This window comes from Leptonotus elevatus, chromosome 21 (genome assembly GCF_054856555.1).
Source record: "Leptonotus elevatus isolate MCC_2025b chromosome 21, RoL_Lele_1.0, whole genome shotgun sequence".
Lineage (NCBI taxonomy): Eukaryota > Metazoa > Chordata > Actinopteri > Syngnathiformes > Syngnathidae > Leptonotus > Leptonotus elevatus.
In genome coordinates this window covers 10,123,474-10,146,269 of record NC_141259.1, presented here as the reverse complement: position 1 = coordinate 10,146,269, position 22,796 = coordinate 10,123,474, and the positions used below count along the sequence as shown (strand labels likewise).

General features: G+C 38.5%; 2 protein-coding genes across 5 annotated transcripts; both read left to right on the top strand.

Moving 5' to 3' along the window:
* Positions 1-123: 123 nt before the first annotated feature.
* chchd7 (coiled-coil-helix-coiled-coil-helix domain containing 7) lies at positions 124-3,098 on the top strand. 2 transcript variants are annotated; one of them, XM_086065844.1, is made up of 5 exons: positions 124-291; positions 967-1,026; positions 1,136-1,234; positions 1,892-2,035; positions 2,953-3,098. In XM_086065844.1, exons 2-4 carry the CDS (start codon positions 973-975, stop codon positions 1,994-1,996), a joined length of 258 nt encoding a protein of 85 aa, XP_085921970.1. In that variant the 5' UTR covers positions 124-291; positions 967-972; the 3' UTR covers positions 1,997-2,035; positions 2,953-3,098. The 2 variants fall into 2 exon arrangements, with proteins under 2 accessions (XP_085921970.1, XP_085921971.1); XM_086065845.1 differs by lacking the exon at positions 2,953-3,098 and having other exon boundaries at positions 1,892-2,191.
* A 1,130-nt stretch (positions 3,099-4,228) lies between these two features.
* Positions 4,229-22,688, top strand: LOC147155796 (rho guanine nucleotide exchange factor 4-like). 3 transcript variants are annotated; one of them, XM_086065842.1, is made up of 13 exons: positions 4,229-4,374; positions 4,626-5,165; positions 5,393-5,522; positions 12,548-12,696; positions 16,637-16,816; positions 16,912-17,115; positions 17,178-17,357; positions 17,442-17,674; positions 18,739-18,868; positions 19,405-19,536; positions 20,388-20,631; positions 21,680-21,757; positions 21,905-22,688. In XM_086065842.1, the coding sequence occupies exons 1-13, from the start codon at positions 4,294-4,296 to the stop codon at positions 22,060-22,062; spliced, it is 2,439 nt and encodes an 812-aa protein (XP_085921968.1). In that variant the 5' UTR covers positions 4,229-4,293; the 3' UTR covers positions 22,063-22,688. The 3 variants fall into 3 exon arrangements, with proteins under 3 accessions (XP_085921968.1, XP_085921967.1, XP_085921969.1); XM_086065841.1 differs by having other exon boundaries at positions 4,236-4,380; XM_086065843.1 differs by lacking the exons at positions 4,229-4,374; positions 4,626-5,165; positions 5,393-5,522 and adding an exon at positions 6,420-7,132.
* The last annotated feature ends 108 nt before the right edge of the window (positions 22,689-22,796 follow it).

Genomic DNA, 22,796 nt, shown 5'->3' with positions numbered 1-22,796 from the left:
CACGCCTGCCAAGAAACTCATAGGGTTGTTAGGTTGCCAGTCTGTAAGGACAACATTCAGGAGATCCTATTGGTTGACTCTGCTGTCAGTTTTTGAGAACAACAATCAGGGGATCCTATTGGCTGTCTCTGATGTCAATCATGTGTTACTGCGTTGTTGTTCTTCCTGCTAAACAGAGTCGTTCCGTTAGCATAAAGATGACACTAAACTATGGATTGTGGGATGTAATTTGTTAAATATATGCTTTATTAAATCCCCCCACTTCAAGACACTTCCCCCGATTATTCACGAGTAAGTTGAAGGAATATTATTTCTTCTTGTCGTTTTGCGTTATGTATGAACTAATATTTCACGTGGAAGCTAGAGGTCAAAGCTGAGTAAGAATCAAATAAAATGCATTTAATGTGTATTAATGAATACAGTTCTGCTACTTAATTGACGCCAGACATGGATATTTCTCACGTCACGCGTCCTGTACTTTATAAAGACTTATTTAATGTGTGTAAATGACACGACTTTTTACTTGACATTTTTAAACCTTTCCCATTGAAAGGAATGAAACTGCTATTATTACACTCCGCACCAACCCTAAACAACAACAAGAACTTATAAAAATAGAAATACGAATTCAAGTCCTTTACTAAAGTTCAAGAGTGTAAGACAAATGTAATACGTAAGTACTGTCAATCCTGCAATGCCCTTTTTTGCACACAGAAGTTTGCCACTTTTATTGATTTAAAGTGCTCATACGGATGTTGTTTAAGAGCTCACTGGCGTTGGCTCTACTTTTATGCTACCAAAACAACATTTTCCCCATTATAGCTTTGCTCAGGTTGTGAATAGACTACAAGATGCTAATTTAGCAAATGATTAAAAGAGACTCTGATTACCGCTGCACAACAAAAAAAATACATAGACAATTGTAACCTTGCTGGATGTGTAAGTTTTTGTGTGTGCATCTAATAGATAGAAATGGACACAAATTCCAGAAAATTACGGAATCAAGACAGAAACCCTTGCATCGAAGTGAGACCTTATCCTTCTTTTTGTACGCAATATTTTTCTGGTATGGATGTATCGTTTTAACCATGTTTGCTCAATATCTATTCTTTTCTTCTTCTTTTTTTTTTTGTAGGAAAGTGATGCCTCGCATAAGTGTTTGGATTCTTACAACTATAATAAGAATATGTGCACAGCCTACTTCCAGAGATACAAGAGCTGTCGGAAATATTGGGTATCTATGCATTTACTAGAGTTTACTGGGTCAAACCTGGGAGAAGCAGTAGCTCAGTCATTAAATATATACCTGTAGTACACATGTATATGCACGTGCAGTGAAGACTCTGTAACTTCCACTAACAACCCAGTGTGTCTTATCGGTCGGAGTCCTGCGGGTTCTAGAATGTTTCCCTGCTCCAACGCAGCTGATTCCAATCAACAGGATCGTTACAGGCTTATGCAGAGCTTGCTGATGATCTTATCATATATATCAGCTGTGTTGGACAAAGGAAACATCCAAAACCTGCTCAGGACTCAGACCCTCGAGGACAGAGTGTGTGTATGTCAACCCTGGCACCGTACTACTTTCATAATGAGACAGGTGTTTGGCGCCATCTGGGCAGTGCAGAAAGAACACAAAAATGCGAATAGCTGGGGAGAAAAAAAAACACAATTAGGTGAATTTGTGTGTAGTGTATAATATGCAAGGAATTACTGTACTGTACATAAAATGTGTGGAAAATATATGTGCTGTTTACGGTACCTGGGCCGTGATGTTTAAATATGTAATTTCACTGCCATCTACTGGCATGACACATAATACAGCCGTGATGCCCCAAACACACACTTATTTGTAGTATTTGTGGTCATTCTTGTCTTTCTTCCTCCTCAGCACAACTTAATGGTGCAGAGGAGGGGCGAGGGTATAAAACCTGACATGCCCACTGCTGCAGAAAGGCAGGAGATTCTCTCTGGTATTGGAGGGAAGCCATACTGAGGAGCCATGAAGTTATACAGACACACACACGGGTTCGATGTATGTTCCGTTGTTGCTGAAACACTGCACGCTGCATCTGAGAGCAATTTGTTTTACTGAGTTTTGTAAACAATGTGATGCAACAGTAATAAGGTGCATCAAAGCATTTTTTTTTGTGAATGAACATCCAATAAATATGTTGTACTCTCAATCAAAGCTCTGATATTTTGATGTGTTATAGAATACAAATTGTTTGAAGAAGCTTGAGATCAAATACTAAATCAACACATGACTTTTCAGCATTTTACCAAATACAAATTTCAACAATAATAGTATGACAAATGATGTGTTGAAAATGTTAACTTCTACTTAACTCATTCACTGCCATCAACGGCTATAGACGTCAAAAATTCATTTGAACTATTTCTATTAGTTTAACAATTTTTAATCGTAATTAATCACATGACTGCATGACTGTCTTTAATAATCTTGAATTAATCGCATGACTGCATGACTGTCTTTGATAATCTTTTCTTTAAAAAAATATTAAAATAAAATAATTTTTTTAAAGAAAAGATTATTAAAAATTAGGGGCATCAGGCGATTAAAATTTGTAATCCTAATTAATCGCATGACTTCACTAGTTAACTCACAATTAATCACACATTTTATATCTCTTCTAAATGTACAAAAATTCTAGGCTTTCATTCTATTGTTAACAAAAATGTAAAAAAAAAATAAAAAGTTAAACTAATAGAAATAGTTCAAATACATTTTTGACGTCTATTGCTGTCAATGGCAGTGAATGAGTTAATTGTGCAAATTTTACCTTAAGACAAATAACACTTAACATCTTTGTGAAAAGTGTATAATGTCATTCTAAACTACAAAATTACCTTTTTTTTTTTACAAATTGAAATCAATAGTAAAGGTTCATTCGTCACATGTAAAGGCAATTGGTCATCATTCTTTGACAGATCTGATTGAGGTGATTGGCCATCAAGTCCCATAACGGATCAGTGGGCAGCATCTCTTTTCTTTTAGTCACACTCGTCACAGGTCGAAGGCAGATACAGGAACGCCCTCCTTCTTTCGCCAGGCGCCTCTCCTGTAGAACCAAAACACCGAGGACTTTCAGGTGGACTCCTTATTTCGCTCCTGGTCTCTTGCTTCAAAATTGCTGACTGAGCGGGTCTTGAAAATCAAATCAAAGCAAAAACTATGGTTAACAAAACAGTTCTCGGTAGATGTAAGTTAGTTGAAACGTAAAGCAATAATGGTGCTAGTTTGTATCTGGTCAGTTTTAATGTTCTCACCCATTGCCAGTGAATATAGGCCAAAAGTGAGTTTTTCCTTAAATAATTCACTGCACATAGGCCTGTCCCCCATCTTATGTCCATGCTGTAGTTACTATGCACCAGAAGGATTTTGGCATACTAGTGCAGTTTTGCCTCACTTAATAACTTGTAGTCTTTCTAGTGTGCAGAAAATAACCGCAATGAAATGCGTGTGTATGCAAATTAACTCATTCACTGCCATTGACACCTATAAACGTCAAAAATTCATTTGAACTATTTCTATTAGTTTAACATTATTTTCCCCACTTTTCTTAACAAGAGTATGAAAACCTAGACATTTTTTTAAATAATATATTTTTTTTTAAAGAAAAGAGTATTAAAAATTTGGTGCATTTTAATTGTAATTAATCACATGACTTCAATAGTTAACTCACAATTAATCACAAATCTTATATCTGTTCTAAATGTACAATAAAAAAATGTCTAGGTTTTCATACACTTGTTAACAAAAGTGGGGGAAAAAATGTTAAACTAATAGAAATAGTTCAAAAATAATTTTTGACGTCTATAGCCGTCAATGGCAGTGAATGAGTTAAAAACCTTGATGCGTTCTTTTTTTTTCTCCAATTAATTTTGCATTTGCCGTTTTCCTCAATGGGCTGATTCGTAATGCCCTCCTTGACTTGACGGCGCAAGTATTTATAGCCAGGCATCTTAGCGTCTGTCCTTATTATCACAGAGATCACCGTGCACATGTCTTTTCAGGGTGGATTAAGCCGCTGTAGGAGGATCAGAGAAATACCATGGAGTGAAAGGTTTTCTTTTTACCTTGTGAGCACAAGAGCCTCAATACTGATGAAGGAACAAGAGGATCATTCATTTTAAAATGTGCTGATTTTATAGGATGGGAACCGACATCGGGATGATGATGGGAGGAACAGAGAACGCTGCGTGCATGTAGTCTGGATTAAGACCTGACAGTCTGAACCTGTTTGGTTTACAACAAGTGTGAGATCCACCATGGGAGCAGTGCTAAGTTGGTTTTCTACGCGCTTTTACATTCTGTTGCTGGATACGGCCTGCACATTGACACACAGCAAAGTAAGCGTATGTAGGACTTTAAAAACGTTTTTTGGCTGGTGCAGGTTACTGTTTAAATCGTTTACACAAATGTGAGTAAATTCACGGCATGGCATGAGTAAACAATATGAGTTACAAAGAATTAAGATTTACTGAACTGATTACAGATCATGTTTGTTTGTTTTCAATTTTGAGTCCAATCCTTAGATCCACCTTGAAATGGCATGACTGCAATGCCATTTTTATTTATTTTTTATTTTTTACCCCCCCAGCCTCAAGAATCCCTTGAAGAACCCTCTCAGCCGTTTAAAGGACGCAGAACAGATGATTGCGTTTTAGGCGATGACGTCTTCAAACGGAGCCAGAAAACGATAGAAGGAGGCTACACTTCTGAATGCCGTACCCGCTCGCGGGACCACCACACAATTTCAGATTTAGATCTTCGCCATGAGGTGGAGGATTCTCTCAACGCTCTTGTCGGACTTTCGGAGGTTCGGCCAACGCCATCGGGCAGATTCTGCATTGGTCCGAGTAAAACCCGAAGGATGAAATCACTATCGCTTCAGCATAACCGCAGAAAGGTGTTTGCCGTGTGCGTGGGAAAAATCCACAAGGCTGGGAAGAAAAACTCGGACAATTCTACGATAGCTTTGAAATTCAGCACCGGGGACATTTGCTCGTTGGACAGCACAGAGAACCCCAAATTGCCACAAGACCAACATCAATCAAGTACCAATCATTACGTTGAAGTCAATGAAAGAACGGAGCCAAGTGTACAAAGCATAAACAAATCTGGAACCTTTCATTCAAAGGTAAGTACTATCACGCTTGACGGGATTGATAGAAATAAGCAACTTGCTGCTACTTTCCTCCATCCTGCCTGTTTGTACTTTCCCCGTAGCTCTGAACAATACGGAATTACCCACTTACATTATCACGCGCACGTGTGCATCGGTGTTATTTTTATATATGCAGAATTGTAGATATTGACAATATTGACACGAGGAAAATATGAAACAAAAAATTCTCATTCTGACAGACTAAAGTCAGAGTGACCGTTGGACCCAATAAGGCGTTCGGACGGTTGTCCCTCAAGGATCACGGTTTCTCACAGAGCACCCCAGTTGGTCTGGATTGCCTGGGCTGGAGAAGACGGGTTTTAAACTTTTGTAAGTATCTGTTCGTTCGCTCACCCTGTTGAATTTCCAATATCAAGAAAGGTGTACAATGTTACAATGTTAAGCGATGAATTGACAAATAATCAATTTATCAAATTAGTCGATAATAATTTTTGATAACCGATTTATCTATTTCAATTTAAAATGGTCCAAATTCTTACAATTTCAGCTCCTCAAGAGTAAATATCATCCGATTTCTGTACTTTTTCATAAAAGTGGACTGATTGTCTTTGTTTTGAACAAAAATAAAGCAATTGCTTTATATATATATATATATATTAGGGGTGTGAATTGTCTAGTTCCTGGCGATTCGATTCATATCACGATTCATAGGTCACGATTCGATTTGATACCAATTAATCCTGATACGAATCTATAAATTGATTATTGCGATTTTTTTAAATCTCAAATTTAGAAAATACTAATCAGTAAACTTGTACACTGTAAGATTTGTATAAAAACATATTTATTTATCTTTAAATTCAGGCTTATAACTGAACCACTGCATTTAACAAAACAGGTTGCAGTCTACGATGTTTGAACCGCACTGAAATAAAATATTGAGGTTTAATCTTCCATTAATATAACATTCTTCCATGCTTAATGTGTGAATCCTAACCCAAAGTAAGACGTTTTGTTGAATATACCCATGAAAAATTTATGTTTAAAAATCGATTCGGCCGCATATCGAATCGATTCGAGAATTGCGCGCTGTAATATCGCGATATATTGCCGAATACATTTTTTTAAACACCTCTAATATATATATATATATATATATATATATATATATATATATATCCCCCATTGAAATGAATGGCGGGCGACCAGGGGTCGAAATGGGACCCTGGTCAATGGGGGATATATATATATAGTGTGTGTGTGCACATCTCCCTGGAGAAAACTGCACCAGCCGCCACTGGCGCTGCTCTTTTATTTTTTATTTTTTTTATGTCTGCACATGCAATTGCCAGCCATTGACATAATCGAGCCTCAGAAACCCCCTGTGAATACCCCGGTGATGTCATGCTATACTGTTGAATTGGAGAACGAGAGAGGGGAGTGAGAGTGGCAGTAGCGAGAGAGGGCAGTGTGCAAACAGGGTGGAGAGAGACACAGAAACAGGAGCAGAGAGCGGAATGGAAGCGAGGATGGCTTGCTGTAGCTCTTGCGTTACGTGCACGGGCGTAGAAATAATCAAGCCGACAGCTGACGCTTACCTCAGCGAATAGCGCTGCCCCGTCTTTCGTCTCCCGCGGCGGCAGAATAAACGACCCGTTCAGCCGCCGCGCTTCGTTTTCTATTGCTCAATACAATTCCCTCCCTTGTTGTTCGCGTCCGCATCAAAATGCGGACCCACCAAACCTCGGAAGAGAGCGCGCCCCTGCCCAAGGACAGCCGTGGTAGCGGCGGCGGCTCAGGGGAGTTGCCTGGGTCCGACTGTCATGGAGCATCCCTGACAAGCGGAATTACGGACAGCATGGTGGACGCTGGTCTTGGGCTTGGCGGATGTATCAGGGGATTTGACGGTAGCCTGAGCGGCACTTTGAGGGGTGTCCTGTCTCGCTACTGGAGCTTGGAGAGTCTCCACTCCACCACAGGTAACCTTTTGATTCGATCTATTCAAAAATTGAACACTTAAGCATCATCATGTCGAAACGACGGGTGGCAACAGGTTGACATGTCACGGGAGTTCTTTAGGAATAGATGGACAGAGACGGTCAATGTTTCTCCTTGTGTGTTGGACTTTACATTTACAGTTAGGAACTTGTGAGTTCAAAGTGGATCTGATGCGAAATGGCATGGAGTAGTTGAGGTCATAGGTCAAATTGCATGCGTATACTCTCACAGATTAGTTGACTGGTAACATGTCAAAGGTACAACGACAATCGAGAAATATCGTATCGAAACCGTATTAAAGAACACTTGGACTTTTTAAAGACACTTTTTTTAAAGCACCTGTTCTCACTTTCACGCTTGTCTAGAAATAGATTATCCTGTAACGTAAATTTTTAGGCAGACACAAAGATTAGCTAGCTAAAAAGTCCACTAACTTAACTCATTCACTGCCATTGACGGCTATAGACGTCAAAAATTCATTTGAACTATTTCTATTGGTTTCCCACTTTTTCCACTTTTGTTAATAAGAGTATGAAAACCAAAACAATATATATATATTGTACATTTAGAACAGATACAATTTGTGATTAATCGTGAGTCATGAAGTCATGTGATTAATTACAATGAAAAATTGTATTCACCTGACGCGATTTAAAAAAAAGAAGAAAAGATTATAAAAAATTAGGGGCGTCAGGCGATTAAAATTTTAATTGTAATTAACCGCATGACTTCACGAGATAAATCACAAATTTTATATCTGTTCTAAATGTACAATAAAAAAATTGTAGGTTTTCACATTCTTGTTAACAAAAGTGGAAAAAATGTTTAACTAATAGAAATAGTTCAAATGAATTTTTGACGTCTATAGCCGTCAATGGCAGTGAATATGTTAATTGCTTGCTTTGCTCATTCACTGCCATTGACGGCTGTAGACGTGCAAAGATCCATTTTTACTTGGCTGGCAGTGAATGCGTTAAGGGTCTTACTGGAGACGGGAATCAAAACTTGGTTCTCTGAGAAACAGTTCCCAGTAATACAATTCCTAGGAATCGTTTGTTTGCTTGCCCGGCGACTCTACGAAACAAAAGAACTGCTGCTGGTGAGGCCGCTTAAATCTCTTTGCTCTGGGCTGTGATTTGGCTCAATTCACGGTAATTATGACCAAAGAGTAAGAAGGAGAAAGGAATTCCAAGAATTGGGAACTGATCGCTAGCAAGGCCACTGTGATTTTAATTGTAATTAATCACATGACTTCACGAGTTAACTCACGATAAATCAAAAATGTTATATCTGTTGTAAATGTACAATAACATTTTTTTAGGTTTTCACATTCTTGTTAACAAAAGTGGATTTTTTTTTAAACTAATAGAAATAGTTTAAATGAATTTTTGACGTCTATAGCCGTCAATGGCAGTGAATGAGTTAATGCTAACATATAGACGAGAAATTAGAATAGATGTTACAGTTGCTATAAACTTTAAACGACCGCACTCAATGAGCAGCAGCACATACAGTGTAAACACAAAGACCAAGATAAATATATATTTTTAAAAATCCACAATCGAATTAATGCAATTTATATATATTTTTTCAGAGGTGAAGTAAAAATAAACAACCAAGATACTGTGATTGTATAAGTGTGTATACCCTCTTGCATATAACCGGGGGTGCGGCTGTGTTCAGAATGCACCAATCACATTCAAAATCAGGCCACACCTGCCACCATTTAAAGTGCCAACAAAAGTTCGGCTTTTCCAGTAGGCTTTTCCTGACTTTTTCTTTATAGCAACACTGTCTGCTACGATATTCACAATTCCTTCCACCTTGTTCGAGGGCCCCAGTTCCAGGTGAATAAAAAAACAAAAGTTTTTGATGCTGCAACCACCATGGTGTTCTCTTGGTTCTGTTTGTGCCAAGCACGCCTTTTGGATTGATGGCCAAAAAAGTTCAAACGTGGATTCTACTGACCGTAGCGCATTTTCCCACAGGTCATTTTTGGGAGGTTGTGTTACTTTGAAATGCAGTCTGTACTGCACAGGTCAGATGGCAGTGAGTTCCAGAGAAGGGCAGCAGAGGCTGCAGAAAATAGACAACTATGAAGTTGAAGAGATTTGAACCTCACTGAAAAATAAAAAACTATTGACGAGAAGTCGGCTCCAAACCTAAACCCAAGACTTCATGAAAACAATTTCTGTGTGAAAAACTGAGGGATGGAAGGGATGCGTGTCTCAAAGCATCAATCAGAAAAAAAAAGAATGCACAATTCTCTCTAGGATATAGGTCAGTGTAGAAGAGCCATTCATCCTGCGTGACTTCATGCTCTCCCTCGACTGAATTTACTGCTGATGAGACGACTCAAGTTTGCAAAGATTTTTTTTTTTTTCAAGCATTCTACATTAAAATGGCGAGCCAAAAGAAGAAAAAGATTTTTATGCCCCCTGAGGCACATACTTTTTAATGTGTTTCTGGGAACTGGTTTGTAAAATTGGTTTTACTTTTAGAACCCGGTACTTTACAAACTCTACAGCAGGGGTTGACCAATCGATCGCAAAGGTTCACTCTAAAAACAGTCGGGTCAAAAGTAACCCAATTATGGATAAAAAATGGACCGATCCACTTTATGGGGCAATTTGACCCAATTTTCTGGGTTGTTTTATACAAATGACCCCATTTTTTATTTATTATTATCATTATTATTATTTTTATTTATTTTTCTTTCTTGAGCGAGCTCATTATTGTTCATTCGGTAATTTTACTGAATCGACATGTCATCATCATTGCTCTCTTTTTTTTGTTTTCAATTTTTATTTTGTATGTGCGTGAGTATGTGTACTCATTAGTTCACCTAAAACCTATTAAAAATCCCATTCCGTTCTCAAATGACCCCATTTTTGAATCCAAGTAAAGGATCTGACCAGCATTTATGAGTTGTTTTACGGTGAAAGGCCAATTTCTTGACCCAGAGTTGGGTCAAATCGACCCAAGTAGAGAATTGGTCCATTTTTGACCCATAGTTGGGTTTATTTTTGACCCAACTATTTTTAGAGTGTAGTAAACAAAACAAAATCAACAATCACGAGGGGTTGGCTGCTGGAAAGAGACAAACAAACAATACAAAAATAAAGAAATGTGACACAAAAACTGTATAATATAATTTTTTCCCACAACTCTTATGTATTGTACCTTATGCACGGAAGACTGTAGAGCACCTAAGTACTTCTTAAGTCCAAAAACACACACTGACTATATGCAATTGTTGCATGTATACTGCAAAAATGGTTCCATTTCATACAGATCATTTTGGTCAGTGAGTCTGGAGTGCTTCCCGCCGGCGTTTGGCCGTCTCTTCTTCCGCGCCACTTGCTTGCCTCTACTTGCAGAAGTAGAGGCCAGAGTGTGGAAAAAAAAAAAGAGTGCCTTTAAAGACGAGGATGCATTATAACTTGTCGGGGCAGCGGTTTATGCACTGGTTACGATTCCGTCATCCTTTTTAAGGCTGGGTTCGGGTTTGAATTTCCCGTACTCTTATCTGTGGATGTGATAATCAATTATGAAATGTATGACTCGTTTAAGATTACTTTATGACATCATCACCGTGATGCATTTGCGGTAAGAATTGATTCGTGCTGAATAGTGCTCAAGAGCAATTTGTTATTTCAAATATGTAGGAATCACTATTACTACTAATACAATTCTGGGAATGACCGAAATGCTGTATATTATATAATAAGAAAGCAAATTAACTCATTCACTACCAGTGACGACTATAGACGTCAACAATTATTTTGAACTATTTCTATTAGTTTCACATTTTTTTCCACTTTTGTTAACAAGAGTATGAAAACCTAGATTTCTTTTTATTGTACATTTAGAACAGATATTAAATTTGTGATTAATCGTGAGTTGACTATTGAAGTCATGCGATTAATTACAATTAAAACATTTCATCGTCTGACGCACCTAATATTTTGATTTTCTTTTTTCTTTTTAATTATGGGCATCAGGCAATTATTATTATTATTATTTTTTTGTAATTAATCACATGATGTCCCTAGTTAACTCAAGATTAATCATGAATTTTAGATCTGTTCTAAATGTACAATACATTTTTTTTTCTAGGTTTTCATACTCCTGTTAACAAAAGTGGAAAAAATGGGAAACTAATAGAAATAGTTCAAATGTATTTTTGACGTCTATAGCCATCACTGGCAGTGAATGAGTTAATCAAAAAAAAAATAATAATCTGTAGAAATTGTTGATATACAAAAATGTCTTGTAGCAATCCAAATGAGTCTTTACTGTATCCTTTCCATCAGTCCCACAATGTCCACAGGTTTTCCTGCTAAAGCATTTGTTTGTTGGCGATGGCTATGATGAGGCGTGACAGCAAGAGTATTTTTAGCTTCTTTTTCTTTTTAGCAGGCGTTTCATAGAAAGCCGTGATAAAACACAATAATAGCTCTGCAAAATTAGATCGGCTTTCTTCTTTGAAACACAATATCGAGCACGCTTTCCATTTCACGTATTGTGCTTATTCTCTGCAGGCTTAGGGGCCTTTCAGAGGTGGAGGGGTTGCTTCACTTTTGATAGCCTGTCACAGGGCTGACATAAGTTAGGTCATTCCAGAATTGGAGGACAAATAAATCTTATGTTATTAAGTCAATTAAAAGCTTAGTTGATACTCTGTATTTTTGTATTACTCCAATTACAGTAATAGCGTTGTCAGTAACAGGGCTGCAAATCAACGTTAATGTGAGAGCTATTCAAAAATGCTAGCTGCGTTAGCTGCCATGCTAGCAGGTCAAAAACAATCCTAGCTTTGATAGTAGCGTTAGTGTGCCTTTTTCCGATTACGTGACTAACAGGGTTGCTTTGGTGAGAATGACACATTCCATCGAAGCTGAACACGAACGACAAAAATAAAACTACAAAAGAGCAGTTATCTTGGTCTGCCCGTTGTTAGCGCATTTAGCTTGATGATGTCATTTCTGTGATGATGTCACTTCTGAATCATGGCGCTCCCTTTTTTTTCCCTCTCTTCTTCCAGACAACTAAAAAGGTTCAAAATCATACCAAAAAATAGATAGCTGATTTTAAACGTAGTTTACGTGTTATATTTAACATGTATGTTTGCTGTTTTCTATTTTAAGTCATATTTTGGAATCCCTTAATACAGTTACTGTTACTTTTTGTTTCCCCCTCAGGATGGGGGATGTCCCCCAATCCTCAAAAAAGGGCTAGGCTTATCACATGTGCTACAGGCAAATTTGAGTCCTCAAAGAACCCAACATAACAATCAGTGCATACTAGCGTTCGATATGTAGCACACATTTAATCGAACTGCAATTTGCCATGTTTCTTTCCTTTTGTCCCATTGACCCCCTTTCACTCTGCAGCGCCTCTGCCCGATGGGGCCTCCCAGAAGTCGAGGTCTGGCGAAGAGCTGGGCAGTGAGGAAGACTTGTTGTATGAAGAGTTCTGCGGTTCTGTTCACTGTTTTGGACATCCAGGAGGAGGCGGCGGAGAGCAGCTAGCTGTCAATGAGGTATTTTCCCTTTTTTATTTTTAAATGACCCCATTAGATTACCAGTCAGCACATACACATGGGAAGTGAAAGAATTCATACCAAATTGCATTTTTGACGGTTGAGAGAATGCTTGCAAACTGAATCATGTTGCGAAGTGAAGGTGTACCTTGCTCATAAAATGCTAAAAATGAGCCAAGTGTCCACCCTGCCAGCAAGCTCACATATTTAGCTGCTAGCGTGTACATTGCCTGCTTGTAGTTATTATTATTATTATTATATTTATTTTTTAACGTGGGCGATTGACCAATATGCATTTCTAACATCTACTTAATACAATGAATATATTGAAACTTAATGGAAAATAGAAATGTAATTGAAATCATTTATCTTGGTCTCATTTCTTTGTATCACAAAACCCCCCCAAAAAAAAGGGCTGTGTAGACTTTTTAAATGCCTGGATGGATTTCAATAGGTTTCCCCAATGAAAAACTTTGTGTCATGTGTGGAAATTCAATAATTTCCAGAAGGAAATCCATTGAGTATCCAGCTAGTTTTTTTTTCTCATTATAATTAATCTAATTTTTGTGGCACTGACCGGATTAATTGCATGAATGCTGAAAGCATAGATTATATTCAATGTCATTTACCATTATTAATTTTTCCCCCCAAAACATTCCATATTTCGTGAAATGCAATATGATTTCACATTTAAAAAAAAAAAATCCCAATCAACTTCCCATGACAGCTTTCAGTATTATTCCACATTATTCAATACAATTAGATATATTAATATATATAATTAATAAGATGCATGCATTTCACATGCAATAAAATATTAGCATTCAGCTTTCAGCATTCACACGCAATTTCTTCAGAGTTCATATTTAGTGTCGTTAACAACACCCTTTGTGGTATGTCAAGGAATTTCGCTACATTTTTACGCGGACTTTAAATGTAAAATTTGCACGCGTGCGCATGCACAAGTGAGATTCAGTTCATTGTTCAGCTCTCGTCTCCACCGTCCTCCATTTATATGCCCCTGCCAAACGAACCCACCCCCACTCCCACCTCTCCTCTTCAGGGGTTGCTAAGGCGCAGCCTCAGTCGTTCTGGTATCCAATATGCGCTCACGTACTTCTCTGTCCTGATTGGCTGCTGGCTCTGCAAGGGTGTGCGCAGAAAAAAGAAAGGACAGGACGGCAAAAAAAAGGAAAAAGGGGCGATCCTGGAGGGCTCAGACAGAGCTTCTCTCGCCAGACCACAGAGCATCCTTTTTTTTACCAGGAAAAGCTGGGTGGAGACAGCAAGCGGTCATTTTTGGATTTTGGATGTTTTTTTCTGTCAATGGAATGGGAAGAGGAACAGCAGCCAAAAACAAGAAGATAGACACATGATGGACAGTAAGAGGAGATACACGAGGCATAAACAGTCAAAATGCAGCATCACCTTCTGCCATAAATCTTGATATTTTGAGCGTCGAGAGGAACGCAAGCGGCGCAAGAAGAGAGAGAAAAAAAGGAGGGGCTGCTCCGTGCTCGAGCCACAAATAGCTCACATATCCTCACCAAGCCTTCACGAGCAGGCCGAGGCTCCGGCGAACGTCGTCAAAGTGGCAGGAGGAGAAGAAGCGGAGGCATCGGCCGCCACCGAGACGGGGAGGAGAGAACCGTCGAGGGCCGACGACAAAGACAGACGGGAAGAGGGGTCCGAGGACGCGGCGTGGTGCGGGGGCTCGGTGCTGAAGGGGAGCAGGCGGAGGAGGTGCGGAGCCCCCAAGCCGGAGGAGGCGGACACCACGGAACTGATGGCTCGGGGCAGCGGTTCGGGAAGGTGGAGCAGGCAGAGGATGGGGTTGGTCAACACCGTGCTGCGCTGCAACCTCCCGCCAGAGACGCAAAAAGTGGTGGTTTTCTTCATCATGATGCTGCTCATCATCATCAACGTGGTGCTCATGTTCCTGCTGGCTTTCCAGTAGGGCAAGGACCACGCCTCAAACCAAATCCAGAATGTTTCCACCATAAAGGAGGAGCTCGGCTTCTGGTGTCGATGGTTGTCTAAGAAGGGAATCTTGTTTGGCCGACCCGACCTACTCTTTGCCTATATATATGTAACGTCGCTTAACATCGCTCAGATATGTTTTTTTTTCTTTTTAACCCGTTCAGAGCTGCTTGAAAAACAGAATGCTGTCTTTCATGAAGCAGAAGTTTGCTTTGATTATCAGTCTCATAATCAGTCAACATTCAGCAGAACCGAGGAAGAATTGTCTTTAAAACAAAGCAGAATAGTGCACTTTTCACGTTTTTTTTATTTTTTATGAACCTATCCACTGTTATTTGCTAAAAAAAACTCACCGATTTGCTGTTTTTGTACCCAGGCCAAAGCAATTACAAAGCAACGTGTTACTTTGGCGCCATCTTGGTGCAACAAGGAACTATATTGTAATGACTTGAGGAGCTTCGTTTAGACAAAAGTAGTGCTTTGCCGGCATCTTGTGTCATATTTTTGCCAAGGAGCTACAGTGATGCCTTGAGCAATGAGCTTAATTTGTTCCGAGATCACACTTGTATCTCAAATGATCGGTTCCCAAAAAAATGAATGGTAACTACCACTAATAATAATAAATTTCTAATGTGCTTTTTCATAAGAAAAAAATGCACTCAACAGTGTTATACTATATACAAACACACAATAAAATGTTCTCTGAAATTGTCCTTCCAATGCCAAAAAACAATGTTAAATGATGGTGACCAGAGTTTTATGGGGCCATCTAGTGCTGGGAGTCTAAAATTCACTTGTATTTCACATTTTTGCTCGTATCTCAAGACAACAGCAAAAAAATCGCTTATCTCTCGGGAAAATCACGGCACTCGTATCTCAAGGCATCACTGAATTTCGAAGTGATTTGAGTTTCTTTTTGACAAAACTAGTGCTTTGCTGCCATCTTGTGCTGTCTATTACAAACATTTTATTGCTTGGCTTATTTTTGCCGAACATAGTAGAATCATGTTTACACACATCCAACCAATTTCTCTGCCTATTTCTGTCCTTCTGCTTTTGCTTATGTGACAAAACATAACGCTGATATACAAGGCGTGTCAGAAATGTTCCAGGATTGGTGTCGAAAAAAGATTTCAAACCCAAACTACGGGTTTTCCCTGACGATCAACCAAGACGCACGTCAACTTCGACCCAACAAACTCGCGCCTGCTCACAATGCCTCGAGCATCTGGCAGTTCCTGGCTGGGATGAGCTGGAGCAACCTTCGTAAACCACAACTGTTTTGCGCCTCCTCAAGCTCAAGGGGGGCATCAATGGGACAGAGTTGCCCCTGAAGAATTCTTCCGGGAGTTCCTAAAGGTGTGGCAGAGAGTTTAAATTAATCTTTAGTGACACCAATCCTGGAATTTGTCTGACACACCTCCCCCCAAAAAAAATCCACTGAAACCAGCCTCAATGTCTTATTATTTTTCAAGCAAAATCCTAAACGACATTTTTTAAGACACTGCAAACAGGCACTCTTTTATAACTTGGAAGAACTGCTGCTCGGAGATATGCTGTTGTTTACTAACTGGTCTTGGCTCAGCAACTCTATATGTGCTTACTGAATCTTCACTTTTTCATTCAAGATGTGTGACACATCATCGTGCTCGTGTGACTGACTGAGAAAAGGAATCTTAAAAATGATTTCAAACTTGTTTTAATGTATTGAAACAATAAAAACAGTTTGAAGCTATTTGCCTTGTGATTGTTTTGTTGGCGTGTTAGCAAAAGTGGATCTGTATGACATTAATGCCTTAATCTTAATCTACACAATATACGTCAATTTGATTTTATTTTTAACTGATTCACTGCCAGTCAGGTAAAAATTCGTCTTTGACGTCTATAGCCGTCTTTGGCAGTGAATGTGTTAAAAGTTGATATAGTGAATGTCCAACAATCCTGCGTTGCTTCCCCGCAGCTTATCAGCGATGGCAACGTGGTGTACGCCGAAGCGCTCTGGGACCACGTCACCATGGATGACCAGGAGCTCGGCTTTAAGGCCGGCGATGTCATCGAAGTGGTGGATGCCACCAACAAGGAGTGGTGGTGGGGTCGGATAATAGACAACGAGGGCTGGTTTCCAGCCTGCTTTGTTCGGGTGAGTCAAAAAATGAGGAAAGAAAGACATGATTGGATGTGATCAGCAGTCAGTGTTAAAAACAAATTCTATAATATTCTTCTTCCGTCCGTTAGTTGCGTGTGAACCAGGATGAGCCCACTGAGGACTTTCAAGCCCACTTGCAGGTGGACGAGTCCACCGGAGGCAAAGGATGGCTCGCTCTTGGATCGCTCTTGGGGCCTGGATTGCCCAGCAAGGAGCAGATGAGGGCAAACGTCATCAAAGAGATCATGAGCACGGAGCGGGATTACATCAAGCACCTCAAAGACATCTGTGAGGTCGGCTCCGGCTCGCGATTCCCGCCTGACGTCAGAAATTCTGATCCTGTTTATATCCGCAGGGTTATATCAAACAGTGCCGCAAACGGACGGACATGTTCACCGAGGAGCATCTTCATACCATCTACGGCAATGTGGAAGAGATCTACAAGTTCCAGAGGAAGTTCCTCAAGAACCTGGAGAAGAAGTACAACAAGGAGCAACCACACCTTAGTGAAATTGGCTGCTGCTTCCTCGAACACGTAAGCGCGCGCGCAACAAGAAAAAAACGCTGACCTCAACTATCCAGCCGCCTCTAACTCGTCATACTTCCACCTTGCACGCAGCAAATGCATTTCCAGATCTATTCCGAGTACTGCAACAATCATCCCAACGCCTGCATCCAGCTCTCGTTGCTCATGAAGGTGAGCAAGTATGTGTTCTTCTTCGAGGCCTGTCGACTCCTCCAGAAGATGATAGATATTTCTCTGGACGGATTCTTGCTCACGCCAGTCCAGAAGATCTGCAAGTATCCGTTGCAGCTGGCCGAGCTGCTCAAATATACCAACCCACAGCACAGGTGACTACAAACATTACAAACAGGGTTTTAATCGAAGGAACGGATGGACGGGACCAAAAAGACATGACTCGGGGTTTCCGCGGCTCATTTAAAGCAACACTAAGGAAATTTCAGTTTACTTTGATGCTGGCGCCGCCATATGGACAAAGTCGGTAACGTCATGCCTAAAGGAAGACCACGTTTTTCATGAAGACAAGCGCTTTGCGTCATTTTTAAGCTCACGACATTCAAATTGACTCCCGTCTTTGTAGCGAATGGGTAAAGGGGGAAGTGACGTATGCCATAAAGCAGTCAGCATATTTGTAGTTTTTTTGTGTGACAGTGTTCCTACCATCCTGCCAGTAAAAATTACACAGACCATGGCAAAGGTACCATTTAATTAGTTTTAAGTCGATGGTTCATCTGAAGAGTTACGAAAATATTTTATTAAGGTTCAAAAGTTTCTTAGTGCTACTTTAAAAAAATATTAAACATGATGCCCAGAAGCATTAATTAAACTGAAACACCATTGGTAGGCTGCTGGTTAGCATTTAGCACCAAGCTAAGTTACTGTATCTTTCAACGGGTTTTGTATTGGCACTCTCGTTGTAATTCATGATAAACAAATTGGCAGAAGTCCACAAAATACTTCAAGTTCCAATTAATTTGCTCTTAATTTGAAAAAAGAAAAGAAAAATTACCGTTCCAGTCACCGACGTCCAACATGAAACGCTAATGCCACCTAAAATTACCTCTACACAAATCGGACTCAATGTTTCACGTTTCTAACTGTATATCTTTTTTATTTAACTTTACAAATGACTATGTAATGACTTTATCAATGAACTAAAAAAAATACAACAATATTTTTATTAGGTTAAAAAAAAATCCACTTATGTCAATTAACAAGAGTATGAAAAATGTATAAAATAATGTGTATATGCAGCACGACGTGGGCATTAAATGGCATTTTAAAAAATTGCATTAAAAAGCATTATATTAGATTTGCTGACACCTGCAGAAACAGTGTGACTGCAGTATTTATAAATGAGTTGGTCCCAATCAATAAACTGTTTGATCCTTAGGGAGTATAAAGATGTGGAAGCTGCCCTAAATGCAATGAAGAATGTGGCCAGGCTCATCAATGAGAGGAAACGACGCCTTGAGAATATCGAAAAGATCGCCCGATGGCAGAGCTCTATAGAGGGCTGGGAGGTATGCGGCATAGGATATTTGCATAATTTTTTTTATCATTTTAGAACCATTAACTCATTCACTACCATTGACGACTATAGATGTAAATTTGTTTTTTAGTAGTTTCACATTTTTTTCCACTTTTGTTAACAAGACATTTAGAACAGATATAACATTTTTGATTAACTAGTGAAGTCATGTGATCAATTACAATAAAAAAATGTAATCGCCTGATGCCCCTAATTTAAAATATATATATATATTATTAAAAAATTAGGGGTGTCACACGATAATTTTTTTTAATTGTAATTAATCGCATAACTTCAATAGTTAACTCACGATTAATCACAAATTTTATATCTGTTCTAAATGTACAATAAAAAAAATTCTAGGTTTTCATACTCTTGTTAACAAAAGTGGAAAAAAACGTGAAACTAATAAAAATAGTTCAAATGAAATGTTGACGTCTATAGCCGTCAATGGCAGTGAATGAGTTGATAGAACAATTGTTGGGTTGAGTAGCATGGCACATTTTGTACGTATTTATTTCTGTGCAGGGTGCAGACGTACTAAGCAGGAGTTCTGATCTCATCTTCTCAGGAGAGTTGACCAAACTGTCTCTACCACATGCCAGGAGTCAACAGAGAATGTTTTTCCTGTTTGACCATCAGCTCGTGTATACCAAAAAGGTCAGAGCAACTTCAAAAGAAAAAGTATTCCCAATATTATTTGGTGCAATTTCAGATACCGTTTCTCTGCCTTGTATAGAATCAAGAAATATTTGATATTTAATATTGGTCAAAGTTCCTAAAAGGGCATGAAGATGCGGTGCTGTTAGTCTGGCTTCCCAATCTTTTCAGATTTTCTCCTTAACTCATTCCCTGCCATTGACAGCTATAGACGTCAAAACATCATTTGAACTATTTTAATTAGTTTAACATTTTTTCCCCATTTTTGTTAACAAGAGTATGAAAACCTAGATTTTTTTGTTTGATTAATTTTATTTATTTATTATGTAATACATTTTTGTTTAATTTTAATATTTCTTTTCTTTAAAAAAACATTAAAAAAAAGTTGTTTTATTTAAATCGTGAGTTAACTACCATTACTTTCTATTAACTCTTTCACATAATATTTTCTTTTTTCTTTAAAAAAAAAAAGTAAAAATGTAATTTTTATTTTTAAGAAAAAAATATTAAAAATTAGGGCCGTAAATTAAACGTAATTAATCGCATTACTTCACTAGTTAACTTTAAAATTTATCAAAATTAATTACATAATAAATAAATAAAATTAATCACAAATTGTATATTTGTTCTAATACAAAAAAATCTAGTTTTCTTTTGTCAACAAAAGTGGGAAAAAAATGTAAAACTAATAGAAATAATTAAAATGAATTTTTGACGTCTATAGCCGTCAATGGCAGTGAAAGAGTTAATAGAAAGTACAGACAGATTTAATCTTTCTGCCCTAAAAAAGCTTTATTTATTAAATGCCAGATAGATGTAATGAAATACGATATTCTTATGAATCATTATAGGACCTTTTGCGCCGGGACATGCTATATTATAAAGGTCGCCTGGACATGGACCACATGGAGATCATTGATGTTGAGGATGGCAAGGAGAACCACTTTAACATTAGCGTCAAAAACACGCTGAAGCTGCGAGCACTTTCCGGTGATGAGGTCCACCTCCTGTGTGCCAAGAAGCCCGAACAGAAACAACGGTGGCTTCGAGCCTTCGCTGAAGAGAGGAGGCGGGTCCAGTCTGACCGGGAGACAGGTGTGATGTGTTTTGTGTACAGATTTTGTTGTCTTTTAAGATTTAATATGGTCATTTTATGGGAGAAGAAGCGTCGGTATGTGGTTTTCACTTCACGAAGTTGAGGAATGGTCGAAAACATGAGAACACCTGCAAACAGCTACAGTAGGCCATGTTACAGTGGTCATTCGGTAAGCCACGCCCCCTTAACGGCACACACCTCAGTTATGACTTCTCGCATGTCCGTTAATTACGCTTTGCAAAAAAAATGTTTGTTTCTTTACATTTTCTTTATATGTTTTATAGAAAACAGTTGAATGGATTTGACAAATTTTTTTCAGTTGTTCTTAAAGTATGTATTTTGTGGCATCATAATTTGAATTGTACACCAACTGTATATAAGCAAAGATGTGTGTGTGTGTTTTTTAGGGGTGTCATTTAACGCCACAAATTTTTTTAACGCGCGATTATTGACCGCCCTTTCTTGGCAAACCCGTACTGGGGGAATTCCAGTCGCAACGCAGCAGACACGTCCACGTCAAAATTTAAGAGTAACAAATTTAATAATAATAATGCATATCTTTGTGGAGACTGGGGTTATATTTTACAATTTAAAAAAATGTGCAGAATTTCACGAGTTACATCATGTTAACGATTAGATAGCTCTTAACATAAAAAGAAAAATGCACTGAGCTGTTACCAATGTCTTACAAAAGAAATTATGCCATCTAGTGGCAGAAAATGACCTAAACACAAATCAATATCACACTTTTTTTTTTTTACAGTGCAGTCCATCTTTTAATTTTCAACTCAATTTTATGATTTATTCTGAAATTACTGTATCAATGACTAAAATATGCAGCCATACCCCCCCACAATTTTATGTGAACAAGACTTGTACATTTTATTGTACATTAAGAACAGATATAAAATTTGCGATTAATTGTGAGTTAACTATTGAAGCTACGCTATTAACTACTTTTTTTCTTTTTTTTTTACTGCTTTGAAACTATTCACATATACACTTAATTTGGAAGCTAACTGAATGAAAGTCTTTTTCTTTCCAAAGGTTTTACTCTCACAGAAGAGCAGAAAAAACAGGCCATTCTGAATGCCTGCAAAAGATGCTTATCTGGGAAACCCAAAGGTATCAACCAATGATTATTATTGACAAGATACGAACCGGCTCGTCACCGTGACATTTGAATTTGTAATAATTCATTCGGCAGATTTGAAAATGTCCTCCAACTGTTCAATGACCCCCCTTTATATTATTGTCTGTGAATTTCCTCAGTGGTGAGCAGACCCTACTACGACTTACTCCTGAGACAGAAGCACCCCTCCCTCCCCACGGCCTTACCGCAACAGCACGTCTTCATGCTGGAAGAACCCAAGCGCAAAGCCTCCACCTTCTGGCACAATATCAGCAGACTGACACCCTTTAAGAAATAAATACAAACAAGAATAAGCAAAAAAAAAAAAGGGGGAAAGGATGTTGGTTGTTAGGTGTAGAGGAAATGTTTATAGTTATTTATGCTGAAGGAACCTGATGGAGAAACTTATGTCTGGTACTAATACTGAACGACTTGGACTTGGGACTCCTAACTGTGCTGCTCCCTGCTGCTTGTCAACAAATGTGTTATTTCCGCTATATATTTCCACTATGACATGTTTTTCGCTTGATGCCAACTGTTCACAGTGCCAGATGATTTTGTTTTCTTCTCTTGTCAAGTTATATACCAAAGTGGAACTGGAGGATTTTCAGACCTCCCGAGTTTGACCTTCAAAACAGTTACGGTAACGTTGAAAGATCAGTAAGTGTTCCCTGTTAATGCACTTGCAGTTTGAAATGTGAATGTTTTTTTTCTTCAATGTTCGGTAACTTCCAAACAGTTTTCATGACTGCTGCTAAGGCAACACAGTTTAGTCTATTTCTGTTATTTTGTGACCTCTATCCACCAGTAACCTACCAACTATTTACTCTACGGCTCTCCACGTATGTAGTACATCTTTGTACCTCGTACTGTACATGTTGTGAAAAGGCTCAAGATTAAATGAACTCAAATTATGGTACACAATTCCTCAAATTTGATTATTGAGTCCCTCTTATGTTTACTGTACAATGTGAGAGAAATTATATATAAATGATATAATTATATAAATTAAAATTATTATTTTATTATATT

Coding starts and splice junctions, on each gene's coding strand:
- chchd7 (XM_086065844.1), top strand. CDS start 973: ATGGACACAAATTCCAGAAAATTACGGAATCAAGACAGAAACCCTTGC. Junction 1,027..1,135: donor ACAGAAACCCTTGCATCGAA/GTGAGACCTTAT, acceptor TTTTTTTTGTAG/GAAAGTGATGCCTCGCATAA. Junction 1,235..1,891: donor AGAGCTGTCGGAAATATTGG/GTATCTATGCAT, acceptor CTTCCTCCTCAG/CACAACTTAATGGTGCAGAG.
- LOC147155796 (XM_086065841.1), top strand. CDS start 4,294: ATGGGAGCAGTGCTAAGTTGGTTTTCTACGCGCTTTTACATTCTGTTG. Junction 17,675..18,738: donor TATACCAACCCACAGCACAG/GTGACTACAAAC, acceptor TTTGATCCTTAG/GGAGTATAAAGATGTGGAAG. Junction 21,758..21,904: donor CTTATCTGGGAAACCCAAAG/GTATCAACCAAT, acceptor GAATTTCCTCAG/TGGTGAGCAGACCCTACTAC.